At 34.7% G+C, this 27015-nt stretch overlaps 1 protein-coding gene across 5 annotated transcripts in view; it reads left to right on the forward strand.

Moving 5' to 3' along the window:
* The window catches only part of PIK3C3 (phosphatidylinositol 3-kinase catalytic subunit type 3), a 127849-nt gene that overhangs the window by 27168 nt on the left and 73666 nt on the right, over positions 1 to 27015 (forward strand). For 4 of the 5 annotated variants that reach the window (XM_002828181.5, XM_054537826.2, XM_002828182.5 and 1 more), the window contains 6 exons: positions 6122 to 6208; positions 8791 to 8886; positions 11584 to 11655; positions 14212 to 14316; positions 14958 to 15050; positions 22639 to 22824. In XM_002828181.5, coding sequence (XP_002828227.1) covers positions 6122 to 6208; positions 8791 to 8886; positions 11584 to 11655; positions 14212 to 14316; positions 14958 to 15050; positions 22639 to 22824 — 639 coding nt within the window. Of the gene's footprint in view, positions 1 to 3261; positions 3424 to 6121; positions 6209 to 8790; positions 8887 to 11583; positions 11656 to 14211; positions 14317 to 14957; positions 15051 to 22638; positions 22825 to 27015 lie in introns of all 5 variants that reach the window. The other variant, XM_054537827.2, reaches the window with a different exon arrangement.

Genomic DNA, 27015 nt, shown 5'->3' on the forward strand with positions numbered 1-27015 from the left:
ACCTGTAATCCCAGCACTTTGGGAGGCCGAGAAGGGTGGATCATTTGAGGTCAGGAGTTCGAGACCAGCCTGGTCAACATGGTGAAACCCCTTCTCTACTAAAAATACAAAAAAAAAAAAAAAAATTTAGCCAGGCATGGTGGTGCACACCTGTAATCCCAGCTACTTCGGAGGCTGAGGCAGGAAAATAGGAAAATCTCTTCAGCCTGGGAGGCGGAGGTTACGGTGAGCTGAGATCGCGCCACTGCACTCCAGTCTGGGCAACACAGTGAGACCCTGTCTCAAAAAAAAAAAAAAAGGTACTGCATAATTTATATTTGATTTGAGACGCTTATTGTCTTTTTTTGAGGAATTACACTTTTTTAGTAATATAATTCTAGTGCACCATGCAACTATATTAGCAGACAAAGAATATATCGTGTTCAAGTATTTATTAATTTAGCTCAGTTCTATTTTAGACTTAGAGAGGCATTAGAGTCAAAAGAGTTAAGCTATGGCCTTTAACCTGAGGGAGTTTAGAGGAACGAGATGGGAGGTAATTGACAAAATGCAACCCTGTACAATCATATAAAGGGTTACTGGAAAAACAGTCTTTTGTGTATAGTAGTACCAGACATTATTAAACACCTATTGAAAAATGGTAACATCTTCTCATTTATATGGTTTTGTAGTTGGATCTAGTTGAAAGGCCCTTGGAAGAAGGTGAGAGAGCAATCATGTTTATACTTGGATTTTATTTCAGGTGGTTAAGTTAAATTAATGAGATAGGGTTTTATTCTTTGAGCTTTTATTATGAAGTAAAATTGCTTTATTTATATCTTTATAAAGGCTAATCTTTAGTGGTTTTTCCAACGGAGATTTCTCCACAATTAATTGTTTCTTAAATTACTTTAGCTTTTAAATGACTTTTATTTTTTCTTACTACAAAGATAATATACATCTTCTACAGTGGTAGAATATTGTTAAAGCACAAAGAAGACTATGAAAGTCACCCCAGTCTACCTACCACTCAAAGATAATCACTAGCACTTTGGTTTGTATGCTTTCAGTAAATTAATAAATGTATCTGTGTTATAGATGAATATGTGAACATTTATTTTAAAATTAGAATCATACCATATCTGTGTGCTTAATTGAATCTTACTTTTACATTTAATGGTGTCTCAAAATTGTTCCAGGTTATTTAAGATACTTCTACCACATAATTTGTAAAGGCTGGAGGGTTTTGCATAGTGTAGATAAGTCATAATTGATTTCAGCAGTCTTCTATGGTTGGATATTAAAAGTGTTTGAAATTCTTGGTTCATTTTCTATTTATTTGAAATTAAAAGTGAGGATTATATTTTTAAGTTGTTTTTAGACAACTTATTTGGTTTGCTCATATCCTGTATTTCCAAGTTATCAGTCATAAGGTATTACTTTCATATCACTGTTTCAATTTATAGTTACACTTTTAAGTGCTTACTATATTGAATGACTCACTTATTTCCACCTTGATGTTCTGTTAGGGCAGAGAACTTGCTTCTTTTGTTCAACATTCTATGCTCATCTCAAGGACAGAGGACATGACGGAAGTTTGTTACTTAATAGCCAGCAAGTTACATATATTTGTATTGAGAGTGTATAAAGATTAGGGAAGAGTGACCAAGGGCAGGAATCTTTTTTTTTTTTTCTCTCCCCAGCTTCCTTTTGAGTGTCACTCCCACCTCTTCCCCTGAAGCCCCAAAGCTCTTTGGGCAGAATATCAGAGTATACTTACATTTGTTTTCCATTACATCTGTCACCCTTTCACATAGAAAGCTTTTCAATAAGTATAAATAGACATTGAATGAATAAATGCTAGCTTCCATTGACCATTCATAGCTCTTACACTGAAGAAGCTTATTTGTCTAGTAAAATAGAGAAGAGTATGGAGCAATGAACTGTGAGTTCTAATGATCATGGAAGTCTGTCTGTTTCCAAGGATCACTGTCTGCTCTGAAATTTGTTTTCCCTGCTGGTCTTATTCTTACACAGTGCAGCAAGTTGGCCTACTTTTGGCTCTGTCCTTGATACTTTTATTAAACACCTACTAATTTGAGACATCTTTCTCAAACACATCTTTTTGTTCTTTCATTAAATCTGACAATACAGAATTAGTACTCCAAGAAGTTTCCCAGGCATGTTGTTATTTGGTTCTCGTGGATTCTTTTATTTATATAGCTTTTAAAACTCCTTGCTTTTTAATTCTTGGAGAAGTTAGGGCTAAATTATGCCTTTTTTTTTTTTTTTTTTTTGGTGACAGTGTACTTTTCTTCCAAACTCTTTGTGACTTCCTGTGAATTCTGTAAGAAACCTGTGTTCCTTTAAAAAGAGAGAATGAATTTTTTTTTCCTGTTTCTTGACCTGTCCCCATCCTAGAATGGGCATCCTAGTGAGGATTATTTCTTCACGAGTAATTGAAACAGATTATCCTACTTTTACCCTTCTGCTTAACAGAATGCAGATTTTCTCTTTGGAAAGATTTAGATCACTGACATTACAGACCCAAAATGAAATATAAATTGTTATGCCACCTGTGTCTATTGTTCATTTTTGGTCTTTAGTATCTATAGAAGTTCGTGGATTGGGGATAACTAGAAGTTGCTTTGAACTTATGAAAACGACTCAAGTATATCTACATTGTTATCAGCACCCATAAGATATGAAGTGACATAGGTTATGGGCTAATTAGAATAGCTGTTATAACTTACGTAGTACTTTATAGTTTTATAAAATTAATAAAAAAATTTAATGTAATTATTAATAACTAATTATTTCACTTACATTGAGCAGTAAAGGTAAACTGCTTTATGGTTTGAAGAACCAGAAGAGACTGTGTTAGCTGGAGTTTAGTGAGTTTGTTGGAGAGTTGAAGGAGATTATTCTGAAGAGGAAGGCAGCAATGGATCATTTAGCAATTGTGATAGCTAGTTCTAGACTTTTTCTGCTGCCTAAAGTCCAGCCAAGAGCTGACTTTGCCATCTCTAAACTCTACACACCTGCTCCCTTGCAATGGAACAATTAATTGTATTATTTACTTGGACTCTCTGATAAGTAAGCGGTGTGCTAGCTAGTCTCTTAGGATGGCCCTCAAGGAAATATGCCTTCTGATAGTCACACTCTTCCACATTATATCTATATTACCCTGTGACTCATTTTAACTGTTATAATGCAGCAGAAGTGATGCTGCGTCTGTTCCAGGCAAGACAGCTTGACAGCTTTGGTTTCTTCACATGTTAGGAACATTAAGCCATCATGTAAGAAGTCCAGCTATTCTGTTGGAGTGACCAAGTTGAAAAACCACTTGGAGAGGGAGCGCACTGAGAATACATGGGGAAAGAGAGGCCCTACCACCCTGGTATCCCGGCTAAGCCCACCCTTTATCACCAAGGTGTTAGAAATGTGAGTAAAGCCAGCTTGGATGTTCCAGCTCTAACCACCCAATGAATACAATATTATGACTACTGATAAGTGAGACTACAAGAAAAAATTATTTAAATGTCTCTCAAGAAGATGATTTTGCCAAAAAAAAGATAATGAGAAACAATAAAATGAATGTTGTTTTAGGCCACTGAGTTTTAGGGTGGTTCGTTATGTAGTAATAGGTAAATAGGACAGGCATCTAGGAGACATTTTGAGTGGTAACTGTATGATTCTGTGGAAATCATAAAATTAACTCAAAGAAATACACAGAATTTTTGCTGTCAATCTCAAAGTCCGGTACAGGAGACCGACATGCAAACAATTTCCATAGCATAAATGGTACCTTTAATTGTGCAATCGGTTTTGCACTCAACAATATCTTTCCTGTGAAGGCATACAGATTTTTCTCATTCTTTTTGATTATAGTATTTCATAGTGTGTGTGTACTCTAGTTTACTTAACAGTTCTCACTATTGATGAATATTTTCATTCTTTTGTGTCTAATTTTTCTGTATTGCAAATAATGGTGCACAAATGTGAATTTCTCTAGTATAATTTAAACTTATTTTCATAGTTACTGTACCAGTTTTAGTACTGGCATGCTGTTCATACATTCTTTGGTAGCTCTTATACAATTGAGATAGGTCATATTTGGTATTCAAATAGGAAAGCTAATCATATGCTATATGGGAGATAATATATATTAGCAGCAAACATAAATTCTAGAGCTAGTGAAAATGGCTTTAGAACATTTCTAATTTGTCTGGATAGTTTTAGTAAAGGAGGAAAAAAGTTCCCACCACATTCTCCCACATCCAAACTTAATTTACCATTGCCAGTTCTTTGCTCATAGGAAATTAGCAGTGGATCAACTATTGTATCATAAATGCAAAACTAATATTCAAGAAATGACAGAATTGAATTTCACTTAAAACTCTTAGTACATCAGTAGAGAGGATAGCAAGGACTGGTGGTAGGAGTATAGGCTTTGGAATCATATAGTCTGGGGTTTAAACCCTAGCTTGGCCACTTCATAGTAGTAGTTGATAGTCATCTGCAAACTGGGGTCAAAATAGTCTACAAAATAGTGTGGTTATAAAAAGTGCCTGTAATTTGGCATGTAAATAAATGTTATTTTTTCTCCATTCCTATAGGAAGTATATAAACTCTTATTACTAATTTTTATTGCTTCTTTCATACAAGCAAAGGATGTAAAATGACCTTTTACATTTTCATTTATTTTGAAAACCAATTTGGAGCATATTGCAAAGTGAGTGAGAATAGAAACTTCCAGTGACTGCATGAAATAATACCACCTGTTATATTTTGCATCTATTATTTTATTTGAGTTTTGGGAGTAAGAATAGATGTTAATACTTGAATTTTATTCATGTGGGTTCAGAAAGGACATAGTTTGAAAATGGAGTATTAAGGTTGGAACTCTGGTCTTCTGGCTCCTACTCTAGCACTCTTTTCTGTAGGTCACATTGCCTGATCTTCTTTTGGTTTCCTTGTGACTGTTTCTAGGTCTCTTTCCATGTTGCTAGCATATTTGTCTATTACTCCACCAGAGCCAACACGATATTTAGTTCCTGCTTTTTATAATCATGCTAAGCTTAATAACTTTTCATACATTTTCATATAGAAATTACCTCACATGAAAGGGAATTATTGGAAGAAAGCTAAATTGATATTACTTTTTTTTATTACAATGAACTTCAGACTTTTTGTGTGAGATTAGTATTTTTATTTCTGAAATAGTATGACCACATAGTTGTGATGAGTTGAGGAAGTGAAAGAAGATTGATAGTGAAGATTTTTAATTCTGCAAGAGAGATAAAATTGGTGACAATGTTTGCTGTTCTTATAGGAATGCTGTCATGATATGGACAATGAAGCAGAAGAAACTGATACAGATAAGCTACTATGTAAAGCTTTGATGTCCAATTTTGCTTTATGCTGTCAATTTGTTTAGAAGGAATGAGAGGGATGTTGATTTTTAGTATTACGCTTTCTAATTCAAAACCTGGTTCTAATTTGAGGATCTTGGAACTTACCTGGAATTCTCTATGGATTTGAAGAGTCAATGAATTATTATTTAATTTATAAAACTAAGGTTAGATTGGTATGTAAGACCTCACAGGACTCTACCAACTGCAATTCTAGAAAATTGAAGTCTTTTATCACCGTTGTCTAAAATTAAAGCATACATGCATATGTGTGAGCTTAAACCTTAGAATATTAATGTGCAAACCCAGAAAAATACCTTATTACCTGTAACTGTCATTTTTTCATGTTGGTAGATACACTGAAAGATGGGAAGAAAAGAGAAAAAGTGATTTATTTCCCATTCATGAAACTATTATTATAATTTCATCTCTTTGTAATAGTCAAAATACAAGAAATATAGGAACACAGAGATAATTTCAGGAACAACTTCATTATTCTTTATCATGTCAAAATATGGCAAATTATGGACCTTTTTAAAAAATTTAATTGTTTTTCTTTAAAAAAATAATTTGTCTCTTGCCAAGTTTCTTATCCTGCTAGTTGCATATGGTTTCTATTGTGTGTAGGAAAGTATCATATGTGAAGTGGGCGTTGCCATTCTGACATTTTTGGTCCTTCTTTCTACTAGATCTATATTAAAATTTTCGTCATTGTATTTATTCTGCAGCTCACCAAAGCTCATCGACAAGGACACATGGTGAAAGTAGATTGGCTGGATAGATTGACATTTAGAGAAATAGAAATGATAAACGAGGTGGGTTATATCACTCTTTTATTTTAAAATATTTTCTGTAAATTTTTAAATTAACAATTTTTTGATAAGAATTATTATTAGGTATCTTACAAATGTAGGATTATCAGGGTTAACCCCTGTAGCTGGGAATTCTATGCTAATAACTGGAAAATTGGAGATATCAGCCTTCCCTATATTTTAACATAATGTCAAACCATAAAGTAGGTAGTGGATATTCAAAGATGTTCTAAATATCATATGAGTGAAGCCTATGCAGACTTAATGCCTCAGTGATGTGTTCTCTGTCATATCAGCTCATGTTCAAGTCAGTGTTGGATAAATCTTCCATCAGCACAGTGCCAGCTTTTCACTTCAGTTACCATAAATCATTTCAGCAGTTCTCTCTTCAATTAATTTATCACTTGTCTATGTACTACATATAGGACTCTGCACCCTCTGTAAAGTTACATGATTTAGGTGATTTTTTTCTTGACCTTGTATGTGAGCCAGTGTGTATGTTTAAATAAAGATGGCTTCAGTGAGAGTCCTGCCAAAAGTTGTAACAAGAATAGTTTACTTTTTTTGTATATTTGCTCTAAAATACCAGATGTTAGGCCTAATGTTCCACATCTAGAGAACAGAAACAATAATTATATTAATCAAATTAGGAGAGAAGGACATCAATTTATGATTTGTCTAATTTATAATGACCATAAGGCACAACTTACTTAATTTATATTCTCCAAATAATTTTCAGCAGGTAGAAAGAGAGAAGTTTTTAATTTTACAGTGAACTATTATAAAAGTTAGATTTTAGCATTATTCTTTTATTTTAAAATAAAGGTAGTGATGTTTAACAACATTTATATTCAATTCTCGTATTTGGTACCTTTTCTAAATTTATTCATAATACTTTCTTATATACATAAACTGGAAGGAAGCCTTTTTAATTTTTGTAATAGTCACATTTCAAAAAGAGTTTACTCATAATACTAACTTATATTTTTCTCTTCTTAAACTTAGATATCACTGGGTATAGAAAATGTAACGTTAGAGTTTACTTTGCCCAGCCTTTTTCATATTTTCACATTTTAATTTCTTTAAAAGAAATTACCATTACCACCGCATTACCATTACCAAAATAGACTATAATATGCTTCATAAAGCTGAAGAATTGAAGTAACCTCTTCAGACCTTTATCATTTATTATTTCTTTTTTTTTTTTTTGGGGGGGGGGGACAAGGTCTTGCTGTGTCACCCAGGCTGGAGTACACTGGTATGCTTAGTGCAGCCTCAAACTTCTGGACTCAGGCAGTCCTCCTGCTTAGCTTCCCAAGTTGCTAGGACTACAGGCCTGGCTAATATTTTTAAAGTTTTTTGTAGAGTCAGAGGGTCTGGCTGTGTTGCGCAGGATAGTCTCAGACTCCTGGCTTCAAGCAGTCCTCCCACCTCTGCTTCCCAACGTGCTAGTATTACAGGTGTGAGCCACCATGCCTGGTGATTTTATGTATTAGATATAAAGCCATTTATAAAGGTGTTTTGGGTCAAGGCTAATCACCCGCTTAGACTTCATTGTATTTTCACTTTATCATCACCTTAGTATAGTCATGTGCCTCATCATATCATTTCAGTCAACCACAGATCACGTACAATGGTGGTTCCGTAAGATTATAGTACTTTATTTTTACTGTACCTTTTCTCTTTTAGGTATGTTTAGATACACATATACCTAACTATTGTGTTACAGTTGCCCACAGTATTCAGTACAGTAACCTGAATTAACCTGAAGTAACAAGTTTGTAGCCTAGGGGTAATAGGCTACACCATATAACCTAGGTGTGCAATAGGCTATACCATCTAGATTTGTGTGTTTACATTTCATGATGTTCACACGACTAAATTGCCTAATGATGCATTTCTCAGAATGTATACCTGTTAAGTGACATGTGACCATGTTTGCTTTTTTATTTTAAAGGGGACACAATTATATAAATAACTTTTTTTTTATGTTGGAACAAGAAGTAATTATTCCGCAGTATGTTTAAAGTGTGGATAAAAATTTACAAATGACAAATCATTTTAAGACCATTTATAAATTGCGAAAAACTTGTAAAGGCTATACTTGGTAAACTCAAATGGCCTCTGTTCTTAGGTTGCACACTTTTCTTCCTTTTGATTTTTGTTACTTATATTAATTTCTATAGTTTAGTCATGTAAGTTAAGGGTGAACTTAGCTTAAAATTGTTAGAAGGAAAAACCATGCTTTTTATTTTTGAAATAAAATAGTTCTCATGAACATGTGTGCAAAATACCTTCAAGATTATAAACCCAAACTACTGAATAAACCAAAAATGTTAAATTTGAGAAAACAGTTATAAGTGCATAGTAGACACTACTGAATAAACAGTAGTGCTGTCTATAATAAAATAATAGTGCTGTGTAAAACACACTACATGTATATAATAAAATAAAAATGTGTTATGTTTTGACTTGTATTTGATAGATACATGTATTACTGAATTGGGAAAAATGATACATACTGATCCTTTAAGAGAATGTTGAAAATAATCATTTTTCATGAAAATCATTTTTTTCTTTTTCAGAGTGAAAAACGAAGTTCTAATTTCATGTACCTGATGGTTGAATTTCGATGTGTCAAGTGTGATGATAAGGAATATGGTATTGTTTATTATGAAAAGGTATTTCCCTTGGAACTGTTTTTGGTCTCTAAAGTAGAGGGGAGAGGAAACATTAAAAAAATATTACTGTTGTTCCTGCGGGGATGAATTATTTGGTTGCAGGGTAGCAGCAGACAGCTGTCAGCAGCAGCTGTTCATGTATACACAAATCAAATCATAGAACTACAGCAAGATTACAAAAGCCTGTCACTCATGTAATGCAGTTCTGGGTTACAGAATTCAATAAGTGTGCAAGTGATTAAAAACTTTGTGATTAATTGTTCTGCAAATTGGCAAGTAGGACACTAAGTAATGGCTTCATTTACTAATATTATTTATTTAAAAAATGAAAGGGGGAAATTATATATAGGCTATTTATTGAAAGTTAAGAGTCTGTTTGTTATTTGAGTGTATGTGTAATGTCTATATGTGGCCCTCACTGAAGTATACTTATGAAATACTTAAGAAATGTCCATTTGTACAATAGATGCAAAATTAAGACAATTTTACCATCAGGCTGGGTAATAACAAATATGCAGTTATAGATTTGCTTTGTTCTGCCCATTATGCTACAGAAAGTAGTTCTGTGTTTATTATGTACCTACTTGAAAGTATCTTCCTTAAATGCTTGTAGAAGGTGCTTCATTTAAGTACTACAGAAATAATTATATATTTAAGTACTACAGAAAATAATTGTATGCAGGCCAGGTGTGGTGGCTCATGCCTGTAATTCCAGCACTGTGGTTGGCTGCGTGGGAAGATTACTTGAGCCCAGGAGTTTGAGACCCGCCTGGGCAACATGGCGAGACTCCATCTTTATTTAAAATAAATATAAAAAAAAAAGTATGCATAGTTTGAAACCACATAAAATATCTTCTGTTATTGTGTCAATAGTCAACAAATGTTAAATCAGCATAAATGATGACAGACTTTTGATACATGGCATAGTAGTAGATTAATATTTCTTCTAACATATGACCAAGCTGATATGCAGTGTATTTGTTCATTAGAAGCAGTCCTTTTAAATTAAATTCACATTTTATTGTTGTTTATTAAAGCTGTCACAAGTGATTTTTAAAATATATATACTTTTATAAATTACTATTTGAAAGGTTTTCATAATGAAGGTTTGAGTTTTTACAGTTTATTTATGATCTTTTTTCAAGTTACTGTTCATATTTTTGTCTTTAACTCATATCCCTTTCACGTTAATGAAAGACTAAGAAGTGTTAACTTGTTTCTGCCTTTTATTTTATAAATGGTACTCCTTGGATAGATTATTTAACATTGTTTATTAATTTATTAGAAAAAATACATCAAAAAAAGGGAAATGTGAGTGAAACTGTTCTGTCACCAGTGCATTTTAATAAAATCATATTTTACATTTTAAACTATATGTCATTTCGTTAAAAGCAGTATTTTCTGCCCATATAGAGTTTGCATTGCAAAAACATGCTTTCAAACACTGGAGATGTGAAGGATCCTTTGAAAGACAGCTTTGATAGCAGATGAAATAATAACAGAATAGAAATTAGAAGAATTTCAAGTATTTTTGAAAAGGTTCTTGACCCCTTTCTACCGCTTCCTGAAAATTGCTCATAAATTAATGCCTGTCTATCCACCCTGTCATATTTCCACTTAGTGTAAAGATTGCTGGGCCAGTGTATTGAATCTAATGGAAATAGACTTTCTTGTCACCTGTCTTTTGTGACAGATAGCCTTAGTGAAGATTACTTGTCACAGCTGGGCTGATAAATGTGTTTTCTGGTGTTGTGACTGAGAACAAGCCTGTTAAACAACGACTGTGGGAATTTGTGGTTTTCTTTAAGACTCAATTATTGAACTGAAGTAAAGTTACAGTGCTTCTCTGCTTTCAGTCTCTCTTGAGTTTGTTGCCCATATTTAAAATTGAAAACATACTAGCATTTGGAAATTGACAGAAAAGCTTGATGCTAGATATACAATCATGAGAAAGTGAATTTTGACCTTAATTTGTTTAGCCTTTTTCCAGTATATTTGGCAGTGACATTTTTATGTTAAATTACCTTTCTCACATTGGAGAAAAATAAAAGCCAAAATTCTTCGAAAGTGATAATACCAACAAAATAGGATGGCTTTATTTCTGAAAAACTGATTGATTGATTTTATTATTCAAGTTTAGATTATGTTGAGCAGGTGTCCCTTTGAGAAACAACGTTGTTGATTCTCTAGCTGTGTGTAAATTTGAGTAATATTAACCCTACACTTAAAATTCTGCTCCTTTGAATGGATCTCAATTGTGATACCTTGAAAAATTACCAACATCCACTTAGTTTTTGCAAATGGTGCAACACATCCATTGTGCCATATTTTATGTATAGTCTGTGGTTTCCTGTTCTGAGTTTGAAAATTGGCACGTTTTTAAAAATCCACTGTCATTATATGAACGAAGTTTAAAAAAAAGGAACAACTCAAAACAATCTAATTTCCAGACCTCATACCTCTAAAACTTTAGTAAGAATTTTGTTAGAGTTTTTCTCAAAATAATTTCATAATCAACCAAGGAGAGGTACAAAGTGGACATGCATTTTATAATATTGTTAGAAGAAGATAAGGATTTCTTTAAAGGGAAGAATGATGTTCATCAAATAGAATTAAAATACATTGATGTGTACATCATATACTACTTTCTATTGGATTAAATTTCTTTTTTAAAAAAATTATTGCTCTGTAATCTAGGACGGTGATGAATCATCTCCAATTTTAACAAGTTTTGAATTAGTGAAAGTTCCTGATCCCCAGATGTCTATGGTAAGTTATTGTGCAAATTTTTTTATGAAAGTACTTTTCTTCAGAGTAATTGTGAGTTAGCCACATCATGTACTTTCTTTAAAAAAAGTAATATGTCACTGCCTCCGTTACCTAAAAGTGATTCATAAATTCACTTTAGCGTCTAGACTCTGTTTCTGATGGAATTTTATGAGGAATATTAACATCTTAAAACTAAGGTAAGGATAGAGTAGGGTTGGGCATCCACTTTATTTGAATTGCTGAAAGATCTAGGCAGTATAGTCTTTTTTTTTTTCTTCAGGTTGGGGGGATATAATCTTGAAGTGAAGACTTGGCAGAACTGGTATTTGAAATGTTGTCATCATACAGAAGGAGAATTTGCCTGTTAAAGGAGGATTCTGTAACTAGGATGAATGCGTGAAAATTTTAGGGAGACCAATTTGTTGGAAAATAGGGAAGACTGCTGTATCCCTAGAACTGTTCAATTTGGAACATGGTAACTTGGATGATGGTGGGATACCTTCTTATTAACGAATTTTTGAGATGATAGCTTTCTCTCAGGGATATGAGGATAAGAATTTACACAATGCAAAAGAGGTTTAATTAGATGACTTTAGAATTACAAACTTGTAGGCACAAAATCTTTTTAGCAGCACAATAGATACCATGATTTTTGCAGTTACAGCTCATTTACGTCATTCCAACTCTTTTTGTTCTAATTTTATACATTTCTAATTAGATTAGTTACCTTCCTCATCAGACCAAAGTGGATTAAAATTGGGACATTGGATGATGAAAACATGATGATTGAGATAAGTACGGGTCATGAAAGCAGGAACGGCTGATGGCCTAATATCAAAGGAAGAGACAGGCAGCAGGGAAAGTAGAGTATAAAAAGTTAAAAAGAAAAGGCCACTTGCGGATCTGGTAGGAACATTCTAAAGACCTTGATAGTTCCTATGCATAGTATAGTAGAATCCAGTTAATATATCTCAAATTGGCACTGAATTTTCAGTATAAAATCAAATTATATTTTACACTTTTGATACTCAGCGCATACACTAAGTATGAAGAAATTCAGTTCAGTCTGTAGTCATAGTTATTTGTTAAATGGAGAAACACATTTTAAATGTAAACTTTGGGTGGGGCTGAGATGATATACAGCTGTATCTGACAATAAAACAGACTATAATTACAATAATGTGGTACTGACACACATGTGTACACCAATATACTGGTTGAACAGAATTAAAAGCCCAGAAATACATCCAAGTATGCATGGAAATCTAGTATATGATATAGGTGGCATTTCTTCACTAAGTCATAATGCTGAGGAATGGAATTAATTTGGAAAAAAATAATACAATTATATCCATACCTCATGCCATACATAGGAATAAACTCCAAATGGATCTGTAATCTAAATGTTAGGAAATGAAACTAGGCCAAACATGGTGGCTCATGCTTGTAATCTTAACACTTTTGAGAGGCCAAGGCAGGAGGATCGCTTGAGCCCATGAATTCTAGACCAGTCAGGGAAACTTAGGGAGACCCCATCTCTACAAAAAATAAAATAAATTAGCCAGGTAGTGGCACGTACCTGTAGTCCCAGCTACTTGGGAGGTTGAGGTAGGAGGATTGCTTGAACTCAGGAGGTCAAGGCTGCAGTGAGCTATATTCATGCCAGTGTACTCCAGTTTGGTCAACAGAGCAAGATCCTGTCTCAAAAAAAGAAACCACACTAGTATTTTACTGTCAGTGTAGGGAAAGACTTTTTAACTATGACTCAGAATCCAGAGGCAATAAAATAAATGATTGATAAATTTAACTACATTTTAAAAATTACATGGCTAAAGAGACTAACAAAGCCAAAAGACAGTTAACAAACTGGGAGAAAATACTTAACTACATACATTACAGATATATTAAGGCTGATATATAAAGAACTCTTAAAAATGAAGGACAAAGGACCATAAAGCCATTAAAGAAATTAGGAATATGACATAGACAATTCACACATGCAATAAAAAATAAATAATATAAATTTATATCTTGTTTTAGGCAATGACAATATGGTTAAAACTAATAATTTTGTCCATGGGTAAAATAGCACCTGATGTGTATATTCAAGTGTTGTGATTATTGTCCTTGCCCTCAGTGACTGATAGCTTAAATAACTGCTAAGATGATAATACAGTGACATCACAAGGTCATTAGTAGCTGATAGGAGGAAGGAATGCTTTAGTCTATGTTGTCAGGGAAGATTTTACAGTGATGGTGATATTTGACTGGTTAGAGGATATGGAAACCTTGAATATGTGGAGAGTGAAGGGACGATGTTTTAAGAAGCTGTAATGACATGTGTATTATGGGACTAGTGGAGTTTAAGGCATACTTAGTTTCCCAATCTTGAGAAGGATACATATTTTTAAGATATGTAGAAGACTGCTAAAGTTGTATCAGAACAAAACATTAAATATTATTAAATGCTCCTAAGTACCTTTTCTATTTATGAATAGCTGTTGAAATTTCCTTTTGGTGAAGTTTACATTGTCAATATTTTAAAATAATTTATAGGAGAATTTAGTTGAGAGCAAACACCACAAGCTTGCCCGGAGTTTAAGAAGTGGACCTTCTGACCATGATCTCAAACCCAATGCTGCCACAAGAGATCAGTTAAATGTAAGAGAATTATGAAATATTAATTTAAAAATAGTTAAATGGGTGTTTTGGTTGAAACTGATAGCTATCACCTCACTTAAAAATTATTTAGATGCACATTTTCTCCAGGTTGATGAATCCTACATCATGTTCATAATTTCACAGATCAGCAGTTCTTTTATCATTTGGGGCTTTCCATACATGTATTATCTCTGGAGACAGAACTGCAAATACTGTATACTTTCATGTCAGTAGTATTCTTAGAAGCTGGCCCTAAGACATTGCCTGAGAGAGGACTTAGTGTGCACACATGCCTTGTTGTATGCATTGACTTTAAAAGAGTTTATTGTGTGCACGTTTTTTGTTTTTCTGTTAGGGGACATATTTTGCTATGTTTTGTTTCTGGTTGAATTAAATGAACTCTCCAGTGAAATATTTTCCTATGGAATATGACTTTCTCTTCTTTTCTTCTCCTTTAAACTGCATTTTGGACACATAATTATAGCAAATTTAAGGCCTACTTGACGGCGTTTACATTTTCCTTGCTTGTGTAATAATTGTAGTATAGAATTATTTAAATAAATGAAAAATATTAAGTGAAATGGAAATATATAGGACATGTATTGTTGACAAAATTAGTTCTTTTTCTTTTTTTGTTTTAGATTATTGTGAGTTATCCACCAACCAAGCAACTTACATACGAAGAACAAGATCTTGTCTGGAAGTTTAGATATTATCTTACGAATCAAGAAAGAGTGAGTGTCTTGAATATTTTCATATATCAAATTTATCTACCAACTTTGTTATTAATGATCAAGATGAGGAAAATGCCATGGAAATTGTTATTGTCACTTTAAAGTTACAGAGCAGTATATATGATACTCCATTTTTTAAAAAAATTATAAAAGTCTGCATACAAAGACGCCCATACCTGTTTGTTGACTCATAGACAATGTCTGAATGGGTTTTGAAGTCAGAGAGACTTGGGTTCGTTTTCCAGAAGTACATTTTATACTTGTTTGGTAGGATGAGGCAACTTACTTTGGCAGCATGGTGTCCTTATTATTCTAATGGAGACAGTTCTCCTTCACAAGTAAGATAATACAGGTAAGTAACCTGGTAGAGTATCTGGTGCATAGTAGGTGCAGAGTAAATTCTGGTTCTCTTCTTACCTCTTTGAACCTGGGTGACTAGGAAAATATGTATGCTATTATAATAACGAAACTACAGAATTCTAGACGAGATGTGGCTGGAGAGGGAGTATGAGAAGTATAATTTGAGATGTGGGAATTCAGTTGGTGGAGTAGCATACAGGTTGGCATACAGGATAACGGGTAGGTCAAAGCTAGACATTTGCTTCCTGTAATAAAACCATGGAGTGGATAAGGTTTCTGGAGAGAGAATTGTGGTAAAGTAGTCATCACTAACCTGAAGTCTTTGGACACTTAGTTTTGAGTCTTACTATTGCCCCTAAGAAGCTTTTTGACTACAGGCAAAGTACACAATCATGTGATTGTGAACTTTGTCTCCTAGTTTTTAAAATAGTCTGTAAAATCTTAAAACAGAGAGCCAAGGGGTACCTCTTAAGGTATAATAATAATAGCCAGCGTTTTTTAAACAGATGCTATGTACCAGGAATTCTTTAAATCCCATAACAACCCCACAATGTATGTATTATTGTAACTGTTCTACAGGTGAGGAAACTTGAGCCTGAGAAAGATTAGGGAACCTGTGCATACTCACAAAGCTTATACATGCTGCCTCTTGATATGCTTGCATCTACGAATTAGAAGAAAAGAAAGTCAGTGAAAACATAGAAAAGAGAATTATAGAGAAAACATTTTCAACATCATGTGCATGCCTTAGCAGACACCCTGAAATGCATTAGGGGAAGAGCAGAGAAGCATTAGGAAAATTAATATCTGTTCAGGAAGCTGTTACTATTTATTTGAGAATGAATGAATTGATATGTTTTATAATCTCGTGATACAGTCTTTACTATTTTAAGTTGTTTTTCTGAACCAAATGTCCTTTCTTTAGTTTCTAAAGTAAAGATAAAAATCCAGTTACGGCTCATCTTAACTCTTCAGCTTTTCTGCTTTGTCATTTATTGATGCCTTAGGAAATTCTTTGTAAATGAATCATATTTATTCTCCTTTATATCCATAATAAGAATGAGAGAAGAATTTTTAATTTACTATAGCTTTGAGTATAATTCTCTTCATCACTGAACAAAAGGAAATATTCACCAACAGAAACACAGGTTTGTGATTTGTGTTTTATTAAAAGATTGAGTTAGTGTCATGATACTGTGTTAAATGAAGAATAACCTTGGTCGCAGAAACTGCGTCTTGAATGCAGCTCAGTGTCGTCTAAAATACACAGCTAGATATTGAATTGAACCTGTTAGAATGTATAGGTTTAAAAAGCATACAGGAGTAGATTTACAGAGCAGAACTTTTTTAGATAGAAAGGTTTGCAAGAAAAATTGTTTGTTTAAACAAGTAGTCACTTCCCACCGAAATTCAATTACTTCTAGATATGTGCAAAAGAAATAAAATGTTCAAGTGATATAAAGTGTGTGACAAGTTTCATTTAACTAGTTGATTTCAAGTTTTTGAAAGGTGAGTGATGAAACTTCAATTCTCAGGATATATTATAGGATTCTTATGACCACTAGAGTAGAGTGAACGATATGTTTTAATGTTCAGAAGTCACTTTGGAGTAAACCAAATATATATAGGCCTTGAAGTGACCAAAGGAATTATTCACACAGCCACATTTGTAACCTTGTAATAATTTCAGATGGGTTTTGTGAAAAATGGATACTCTCATACTCCACCCATTAATTTATTTACAGAAAGAAATTCTTTTAGCGTCATACTCTCAGAAATTGTGATTTAGGTTACTTGACATTTGGGCCCTGGGGCTGAAAAGCTTTTCTAGAGAGAAGGCAGTGCTCAGAAAACAAATGGGAGGAAACTGGTTCTTACAAAGTTACACTTTTTATTTTTTAATTAAATTTTGTCTTTCTAGCCCCCTTTTTTTTTCTTAATGACCTGTCTTAAGTATTTCAGATGAAAACCTTCTAGTCAGGACTCGATGTTGCACCCAGGAAGTTCATAGTAATAACTTTGTTCAATTAAATTTGTTACCATTTAAATTTATGAAGTATTTTCAAATTTGCAGTTTATAGCATGTAGGAAGTGACCCATTTCTGTGGAACCTGATATATGAATACTGTAATTTTTCAAAACTATTTGACAAAAACTGCAATTACTTTTGCACCAACCTGCTTTTATAATGGACTTTTTTCTTATAAAAATACTAATTTAAATTAACTCCATGCCTTTTGATTATGCTTGGGGGAAAAAAGCAGTAGGAAGAGTCATATATAGTGAAGATAATAGTGATGCACTGGGTGTTCTTATAAGGCTGTTTCTGAGACAGTGAAATGAGGACAATCATCATATTTGTGTCTCCTGACAAGAAATTGATGGTGACCCATGGGATAAATGAATTCAGTTCAGCAAGTATTCACTATCACCTCTTGGCCTAGCATTATATAAGACTATGAGCTTTCAGGTATCATGTCCTTGTATTCATATAAATTAAAATTGTTTTGGGGTAAGGATATTTACACATAATTAAAATTAGGAAGTATAGCATAGTAATTGATTAAGGGTCACTGTGTTAATAAACATATAAGTAATTAATATAATAGAAATGTGGAGGATGACCAGATCAGCGTGCTGTGACATGAGGAAGGTTTCACAGAACAAAGATTGCCCTTAAAGTGTGAGCAGACTTTGATAGCATTTTTTATTTGGTGGTCATTTTTTTGTGGGGAAGGAAAGCATGAGTAAGGTAGGCTGTTAGGTTCAGGAAACAGAGAGTTTTGCATGAATGGTTATGAAATAGAAAAGATGGCATCAGATTGTGATAAGCCTCGAATTATACCCTTAGGAATTCAATTTTACTGGCGACAAGAAACCACTAAAGTAGGAAAATGTGTATTAACAAGTGATATTGTACTTCTCTTTTTTTCTTTGGAGACAGAGTTTCACTCTTGTTGCCCAGGCTGGACTGCAATGGCGCGATCTCAGCTCAGGGCAACCTCCCCCTCCCAGGTTCAAGTGATTCTCCTGTCTCAGCCTCCCAAGTAGCTGGGATTACAGGCGTGCACCACCACACCAGCTAATTTTGTCTTTTTAGTAGAGACGGGGTTTCACCATGTTGGTCAGCCTGGTCTCAAACTACTGACCTCAGGTGATCAACCTGCCTCAGCCTCCCAAAGTGCTGGGATTACAGGTGTGAGTCAGCACGCTGGCCTAACAAGTGGTATTTTAAGGAGTACAAACTAGGGTAGATTGGAGCAGAGTGGAAAATGAAAAAAAGTGACATAATTAGGAGAATCATATACTGACTTAGAGAACAGTTTTGGAGGGCAAGGGATAGAGAAGAAGCTATACAAGTAAGTTGACTTTGGAGGCAATGGCCAGGGGTTAGGCCTGAACCTGATGGATTTATATCCGTGTGCGTTCATACCCCACTTTTGGTACCAATTTACTGTATTATTCCGCTTTCACACTGCTGATAAAGACATACCTGAGACTGGGAAGAAAAAGAGTTTTAATGGACTTACAATTTCATGTGACTGGGGAGGCCTCACAATCATGATGGAAGGCAAGGAGGAGCAAGTCATGTCTTACGTGGCTGGCAGCAAGCAAAGGGAGCTTGTGCAAGGAAACTCCCCCTTATGTAGCCATCAGATCTCATGAGACTTACTATCATGAGAACAGCATGAGAAAGACCTGCCCACATGATTCAGTTACCTCCCACCATGTCCCTTCCATAACACGTGGGAACTGAAGATGAGATTTGGGTGGGGACACAGCCACACCATATCAGTAAGGATATATGGCAAGTGGGAAGAAAAGAATGAGATGTTTTCATGTTTGAGTATTTGGAATCAAAAGCATTGGAAAAGCAGCAAGATACAAATTTCTGAGAATTTAGTTGGTAGAAGTTTAAATTAGAAATATATACATATGAGATATAGTATTTTCAGTTCTGAGGTGACTGTGATTCTAGGAATAGGAGACAACAGGTGATTTTCAGATCAAACAAATAAAACATAGTAATACATATAGTATAGCTAACATTTGATGTCAACATCAGAAATAGAATAAAAATAATAACTGATAATAAACTATTTACTATATATAGGATACTGTTACAAACATTTTACATTCGTTAACTTAATCTTCACCACAAGCCTATGGAAAAGGTCTCTTAAAAGTTAATCTGCTTCAATTTAGTCAGCTAATAATTGATGGAGCCAGGAATTATGATTGGAACCCAAATACCCTGGCTCTACAGCCTGTGCTCTCCAGTAATCTGTGGAAGTTACACAGAGAGAGAGAATTGCTCTTTACAATTCTCTTTACATCTTTACATGGATTAGTAAAGCATCTTTAAAAGACCTAGGGTCATTTAAAAAGGCCATTATTATTGCTGTCTTCAAATTCTTACTTTTTGTCTTTCGTATTCTTTGACTCCTTGTTTTCTTCTTCATTCTGTTGGCTCCCTGTTTACATTTGTAACGCTTAACATTAAGAAGTTGTGAAATTCTTTGTACAGTGCCTTATGTTTTTTGGCAGCAGCATACTTCATAAATCTTGCTAATAAGTCTATAAATCTGAGAATCTAAGTTTTAGATTGTTTCAGTTATTGAATTGAGTACATCGGCATGCTACAAGATTTGCTTATAATAAGTACATACCTGCACATTTCTATTAAGACTGCTGAGGTACCGTGAAATGGAAAAGCTTTCACTGTCATTATTTAAGAAGTATTGCTTTGTTTCCACATTCAACCTAGAAATACGTTTTAGAAGTGGAAAATAAATTCATGGAATAAGTTAGTAGGGCAATCTGTGTTCTATACAGAAAGGGAGCATTATACTAAATGGTGTGCAGGAGGTGTAGAGGAAATGGACAGCTGTCTTTGGGGAATGCAGACTCCAGTTATAGAGATAAAAATGCCCACAAAAACATTTGGCAGTTAGAAGAACATCATTTAAATGACAGTAGTAAAATTGAGCCAGCTTCTAAAGGAATAGCTGAAAGTTGCCGAAAACTTCCTGTAAAACTTTCGACAAGATGACTTTAGAGGAGATGATATCCCTGTTTTGATGAAGAGTATATGGGAGGAATGTACACAGGGTTTAGAGAGACATTGTTAATATAAGTTAACTGGGCTGAAGCATGGAAGGGCAATGAGATGTTAATGAAATGGGTTTGCATTGTGGTAAGTGGTAGCAATGAAATGTTTTGAGAAAGAAGCCAAGGTTATTTGTTTATTTACAAATTAGAATGTCCTGTCATCTAGTTGAAACCACTTTGTAACGGTATGGCAATTATCTTCAAATATTGGAAAGGTTGTCCACATCGTATGGGGCTAAATTTACTCTCATTCTCTCCAAAGAATGAAACTAACCAATTAGAAAAAGCAATATGAAGTCATTTTTGCCTTTTGGTTCATTATAGTTAAAATCAAAACAAAACAAAAATGGCTTAGCTTTCTATGAATGTAATGGCTATTTTGGAAATTAGTTCCTGGAGTCACTTAAGTAAATATTGGGTCTCTTTTTGGCATTCATGTTGTGGGGTATTTCTGCTAACAATAGGAAATTTGTGCTAAGATCACTTCCAACTTGAGCTTCTAAGAGTTTGTATGAAATGATTAGAAGAGAAACTGGTATTTAGTTTCTTAGCTGGAAGGCTCTGTCCAACTCCAGATGTGTGATATAATGAGAATCAAGCTGAAGACAAATATAGGAGATATTGCTAGGAAATAATTGAAAGGGACCGGAATAGATTCAGGAGATTAGTGTTGGCAGAGTAATGGCTCCAAGGGGAATGGGACTAACTAGGGAATGGAGCGCCTTAATGGTAAGGAAGCACCATCTGGTGGAAGAAGTATGGAGCTGAGAACTGGTGGACCTGAGTTCTACATCTAGCTCATGCACCATTTTGAGGTGATGGGCAAGCCATTTATCTTTGCTGAGGTTATATACAATTTAAGCATTGAACTAGACAATCTCCATAGTGCCATTTTTCTTAATTTAATAAAATCAAGAATAAGTTAGGGGATGGGTATGAAGGTTCATTTAGTGTAATACTCACAGAAATTGTTTTGTTGTCCAAGTAGACATTTTCTTGAGGAATTGATTAGTTTACTAATAAAAAGATTTTGGTTGGGCAGAGCAGGGGCCTTCACATTTTCAAGTTACCTATTTTTTAACAAATAGCAACAGAGGAAGACAAAGAAGAAGAAAACATCTTGGGTTCAGCCAGGAAAGTGTTGCCTTTGAGACCCAGCAATAAGCGTTGCTTTTTATGGAAAGCAAGTACATGCTTTTCATTTATTTTCATTTGTTTTCATGAGTTCTTGCTGTGTTGCTCAGGCTGGTCTTGAACTCCTGGCCTCAAGCATTTCTCCTGACTGAGCATCTGAAAGTGCTGGGATTACAGGCATGAGCCACCACACCTGGCCAATAAGTGTGTACCTTTCTTAAAAGAGGACTTACTGTTTGTGCAATGAGTGATATACTCCAAGACAATTTGCTTAACTGACAGTCTTGTGAAAACTTCCGTGTGCTGCCTATTCAAAGGAGTGAGGTTGCAGAAAGATGTACAACCAGCCAAATCATAGACTGTTTGCTGCTGTTTCTGTACTTACCCATTTTTATGCTTCTGTTTTGAGGTTTTGTTGGATTTCCTATCTTTTTAAGTAGTTACTTCACAGAGATACGTACATACTCCACATTGTTTGAGTCTTCATGTTTAAGTATCTGCGAAAGCCGGTGGTCATACTCTAGGGAGGTGATCGAGAGTGAGGCTATTGGTGGGAATTTCTGCCCTAGCATGGCTTCTGGCCCTTTCGTTCAGTGGTTGCAGTATTTTCTGTTGTGAAATGTAGGTTTTCTCTAAGGCATCTTAGAGTTCGTGAGAAATGCTTCAACTATTTCCATGTCTTGAGCCCTGCAGTATTTTAAAATAACAATAGCAAAATGAAGAAAAGCCAAAACAAATTAAAAAATTCATAGTGCTCGCAAATGATTTGGCCTGGAAAATATAAAGATACAGGGAACATGCCTTTTTTCTGTCCTGCAGTGCTTCTATAAGATCATATATATAACTTCATTTAGTGTTTACACAAGGAGTCTATCACTGACTCCGTGGCTCTGTCATTAGGACCAAGTGGAACTCTGCCTAGTCAACTTCTCTATCCCAGGAAATAGGCTGTTTCTAATTTTTAAATATTTTCTGATTTTAGGCCTTGACAAAATTCTTGAAATGTGTTAATTGGGATCTACCTCAAGAGGCCAAACAGGCCTTGGAACTTCTGGGAAAATGGAAGCCGATGGATGTAGAGGACTCCTTGGAGCTGTTATCCTCTCATTACACCAACCCAACTGTGAGGCGTTATGCTGTTGCCCGGTTGCGACAGGCCGATGATGAGGTGCATTATTATTTATTATTCTGCTTCAATGGGTCATTTTAAACTAGAGCCTAATTATAAACTATGTGTGTATGTGTGTGTGAGAGTGAGAGAGAGAGAGTGTGCACATGCAAGAGAGATTTTTAGAAGGGAAGAGGATATACTAGGTGTGTTTTCAGAAGGAAAATTAAAATATGCCTCAAAGGACTCCTGTGAAATGAAAATTTACTTCCTGATCTGTTACGTGATAGGACAGTCACTCTCAGGACATTTACCTGGCAGTAGAGCTTGTATTGCTCTGGCTGGAAGAAGGAATTCTAGTGAAAAATGGTTTAATGCAGCACCAGCTAGGGAATAATTCAGATCTCCTTTATCAGTCAGTATACAACAAGCCACATTTAATTGTAGCCTTGAAAAGCCCTTGGGGCCTTTAAAGCATAGAGATGCGTGGTCATCTTCCTCTCCTTCAAACTCGCCTTTTAAACTTTGAGCTGATGACAATTATATGTATATGTAGATTTTCTGAAGGGGTTTTGGATCCCTGGAAAGCAAAGATTGCCAACTATATGCTGGCTATTTATATACAGTTATTTATCAGTTAATGACAGGGAGGTGTTCTGAAAAATGTGTCCTTAGGGGATTTCATCTTTGTGCAGACATCATGGAGTATACTTACCCAAACCTAGATGGTAAAGCCTACTACACACTGAGGCTATGTACTCCTAGGTTACAAACCTGTACAGCATGTTGTACTAAATTCCTTAGGCAGTTGTAATGCAATGCTAAGTTTTTGTGTATCTAAACATAGAAAAGATACAGTAAAAACGCAGCATTATAATCTTACGGGATTACTGTCATATATGTGGTCCTCTCTTGGCTGAAGCGCTGTTACGCGGCACATGACTGTTCATGTAAGGCCATCAGGGAAGGAGGAACGCTTTTTTGACAAAAAGCATTGCTGCATTTTGGGCTTTAATAATTCTTTATGAGATAGACTAATCCAGCAATTTGTTTTCTTAATTTGTATAGGGTGAATATGTTCTTAAACATAACCTAACAGTTTATATGCTAGCCAGCAGTACTTTATGGGATGTGGAGTAACTTCTCAAGCTTCAATATATATAGCAATGTTGATCGCATAGAACAACTATTATCAAATACCTTTTTAAGAAGGAGGGGACAGTGAGATCATTTTGAATTAGTGGTATCTGAATTTCAAGAAGCAAATTAAATATTTATTAAAGTTGATCATTGTATGTGTGTATTTAATTATGGTGAAATTTAAACACTAAAGTAAATAGTATAATGAGCCCCAACAAATAATTCATCTGTCTTCAGCAGTTGCCAATTTATAACCAATCTTGTTTCATCTGTAACACTGCTCAGTCTCTCCACCCCAACCCCCTAAGCTCTACTAGATTACATCCTTCTGACTTCTGGCCTACTGGCTTTAACAAATCAGGGGGCTCCCGTAACCCTCTCTTTGGGTGTGATAATTTGCTAGAATGACTCACAAAACTCAGGGAAACATTACTTACTATTGATTTATTATGAAGGGTATCCTAAAGGATACAGATGAACAGCTAGATGAAATGATAATTTGCCAGAATGACTCACAAAACTCAGGAAAACATTACTTACTACTATTGATTTATTATGAAGGGTATCATAAAGGATGCAGATGAACAGCTAGTTGAAGTGACACATGGGATGAGGTCCTGAGCACAGGAGTTTCTGTCCCCATGGAGTTTGCAGTATAGCACCCTCCTGGCACATGGGTGCTTTCTTCTTCACCAACCCAAAAGCTCTCAGAATGCTGTGCTTTTGAGTTTTTGTGGAAGCGTCATTACATTGGCATGATTGATCAAATCATTGGCTGTTGGTGATTAAGTCAATCTTCAGTTCTCTCTGCTCCCCAGAGGTTGAGGGGGTAGAGCTTAAAGTCCCACCCTTTAATCACAAACCCCATCTTTAGGGGCTTTCCAAAAGTTACCTCATTAACATAAACTCAGGTGTGGTTGAAAGGGGCTTGTTAGGAATAACAAAAAAAATTTCAATGCCAGCATGCTATATTTTGTCCTTTTTATTTTAGCATGTCCTGAACTCTGTCACTGTAGATCTGCCTTATTCTTTCTAAATAACAGCATGATATTTTACTGTGAATTTTTTTGTTAATTTACTTAACCATTGGGCCTCTTTTGTAGGCCGTTGTTCCCATTCTTTTCCTGTAAGTATATTTTAGTGAAGAGGTGTGTGGGGGAGGGTAGGTGGGTATGTTTTAAAAATCATAATATTTTTTTTTTTTTTGAGACGGAGTCTTGCTCCGTCTCCCAGGCTGGAGTGCAGTGGCGTGATCTCAGCTCACTGAAAGCTCTGCCTCCCGGGTTCACGCCATTCTATGGCCTCAGCCTCCCAAGTAGCTGGGACTGCAGGCGCCCGCCACCACTCCCGGATACTTTTTTGAATTTCTTTTTTAGTAGAGACTGGGTTTCGCCATGTTAGCCAGGATGGTCTTGATCTCCTGACATCGTGATCCACCCCCCCTCGGCCTCCCAAAGTGCTGGGATTACAGGTGTGAGCCACCACGCCCGGCCTTAAAAATCATATTCTTGAATAAACTGCTTGCATTAGAATTATTGAGCCAAAAGATACCTGCTTTTTACATTTTGCAGACAATCCCCGTAAGTCTTTTTACCCTTGTTTTATACTTTTAAAAAATTAGTTCCTTTATAATACTTTAAATATATGACTAGACAAATCTTTTCTTCTTTCCTTTTTTTTATAATTTTATTTATAGTTTTTTTACATTTGTTCTTTCCATGAATTTTAGAATAATTTTATCATTGTCTTAAAACTGCACCAGAATCTTAAGTGGAATTACATTATGTTTGCATATTATAAAAAAATGACACCTTTATGACATTATATCTTCCATCACAGTGGCGTATGATTTTTTATTCACTCACTTATCAATTTTACTAAAATCATATACATTCTTGTAATTTTGATTGATTCCCTGGCAATTATATTATTGTTACTATTATATACTACCCCACCCCATTTATCTTTTATTTATGTTTCTTAGTTAAAAGGAAAACTGTTTCTGTTACAATATTTGTTTTATCTCATCACTTTATTGACTTTTCTTACTCTAATAGATGTTAGGTTGCTTCTTATATTTTGTAGGTATAGCATTATGCTAGCTGAAAAGCAGTCTAGTTTTTCATTGCATTAGCTAAAAGCTGCAAGTAATAATGGTGAATAAAAGTAGTTCAATATTCATCTTTGTCTTGTTGCTCACTGTGGGTATGCTTTTAGTATTTCACTCTAATGTGTGTTGCTTACTGGTTTCAGTCAGATGCTCTCATTTATGTTTAAAGTTTCTCCCTGTCTCTGTTTGTTCTTTTCTTTTTCTGTGTGTTTAAATCAAGAATGGCTTCTATATATTATCAAACACTCTTTTGACACTTGTTCATATATAGTCTCTCATTTTTATCAATCTACTGTAAGTATGCTGGTACATTTCCTAATGTTTTATCAGCCATACACTTGTAAAATAAATCTCAATACTGTCTGAATTTGATTTGTTAATGTCTTATTTAGGATTTTTTTAATGACTATTCTTTATCTTGCATTATTTTGAAATTTTTAAATCATATTTCTTACTGCTGTGTAGTTCAAAAGGAAGCAGATCTCATATTAGAATTTAATGAAGAAGTGTCATTTGAGTTGAAGGAAATGTATAATTTTTGTGTTTGGAGTTTATATTCCAGGTAGAGAAAGCAATATGAGCAAGAGCAAGGGAACTGAAAGTACAGGAAGAATGGAAAGTATGTCACTTAGACAGGAGTGTGGGATATATGTAGTAGCCATTGAGAGGCAAAATCAGAACCCATGTCTCTAACTGAAAATGCCTCTATGGAGAGTTATTCTTAATTCAATAAGAAATGGGAAGTCTCTGAGTGATTTTGATATGGGTCTTCACATTTGCACTTTGAAGCGTTAGAATTAACTCACTCTTGAGAAAAATGGTGATCACTATCTAGTAAATATTTCATAGCTCTTGGGAAATATTTACAGAATTGCCTGAGATGGAAACCTGATTTTTTTTTCTTTTTTGCTTTGTTTTACTCCAATACTTATGTCCTTCATGCTTGGAAGACTTTTGTATTTTTCAAGACATGAGTATATAATGAGAAAACAGACTCTGTA

Source organism: Pongo abelii, chromosome 17 (genome assembly GCF_028885655.2).
Source record: "Pongo abelii isolate AG06213 chromosome 17, NHGRI_mPonAbe1-v2.0_pri, whole genome shotgun sequence".
Classification (NCBI taxonomy): domain Eukaryota; kingdom Metazoa; phylum Chordata; class Mammalia; order Primates; family Hominidae; genus Pongo; species Pongo abelii.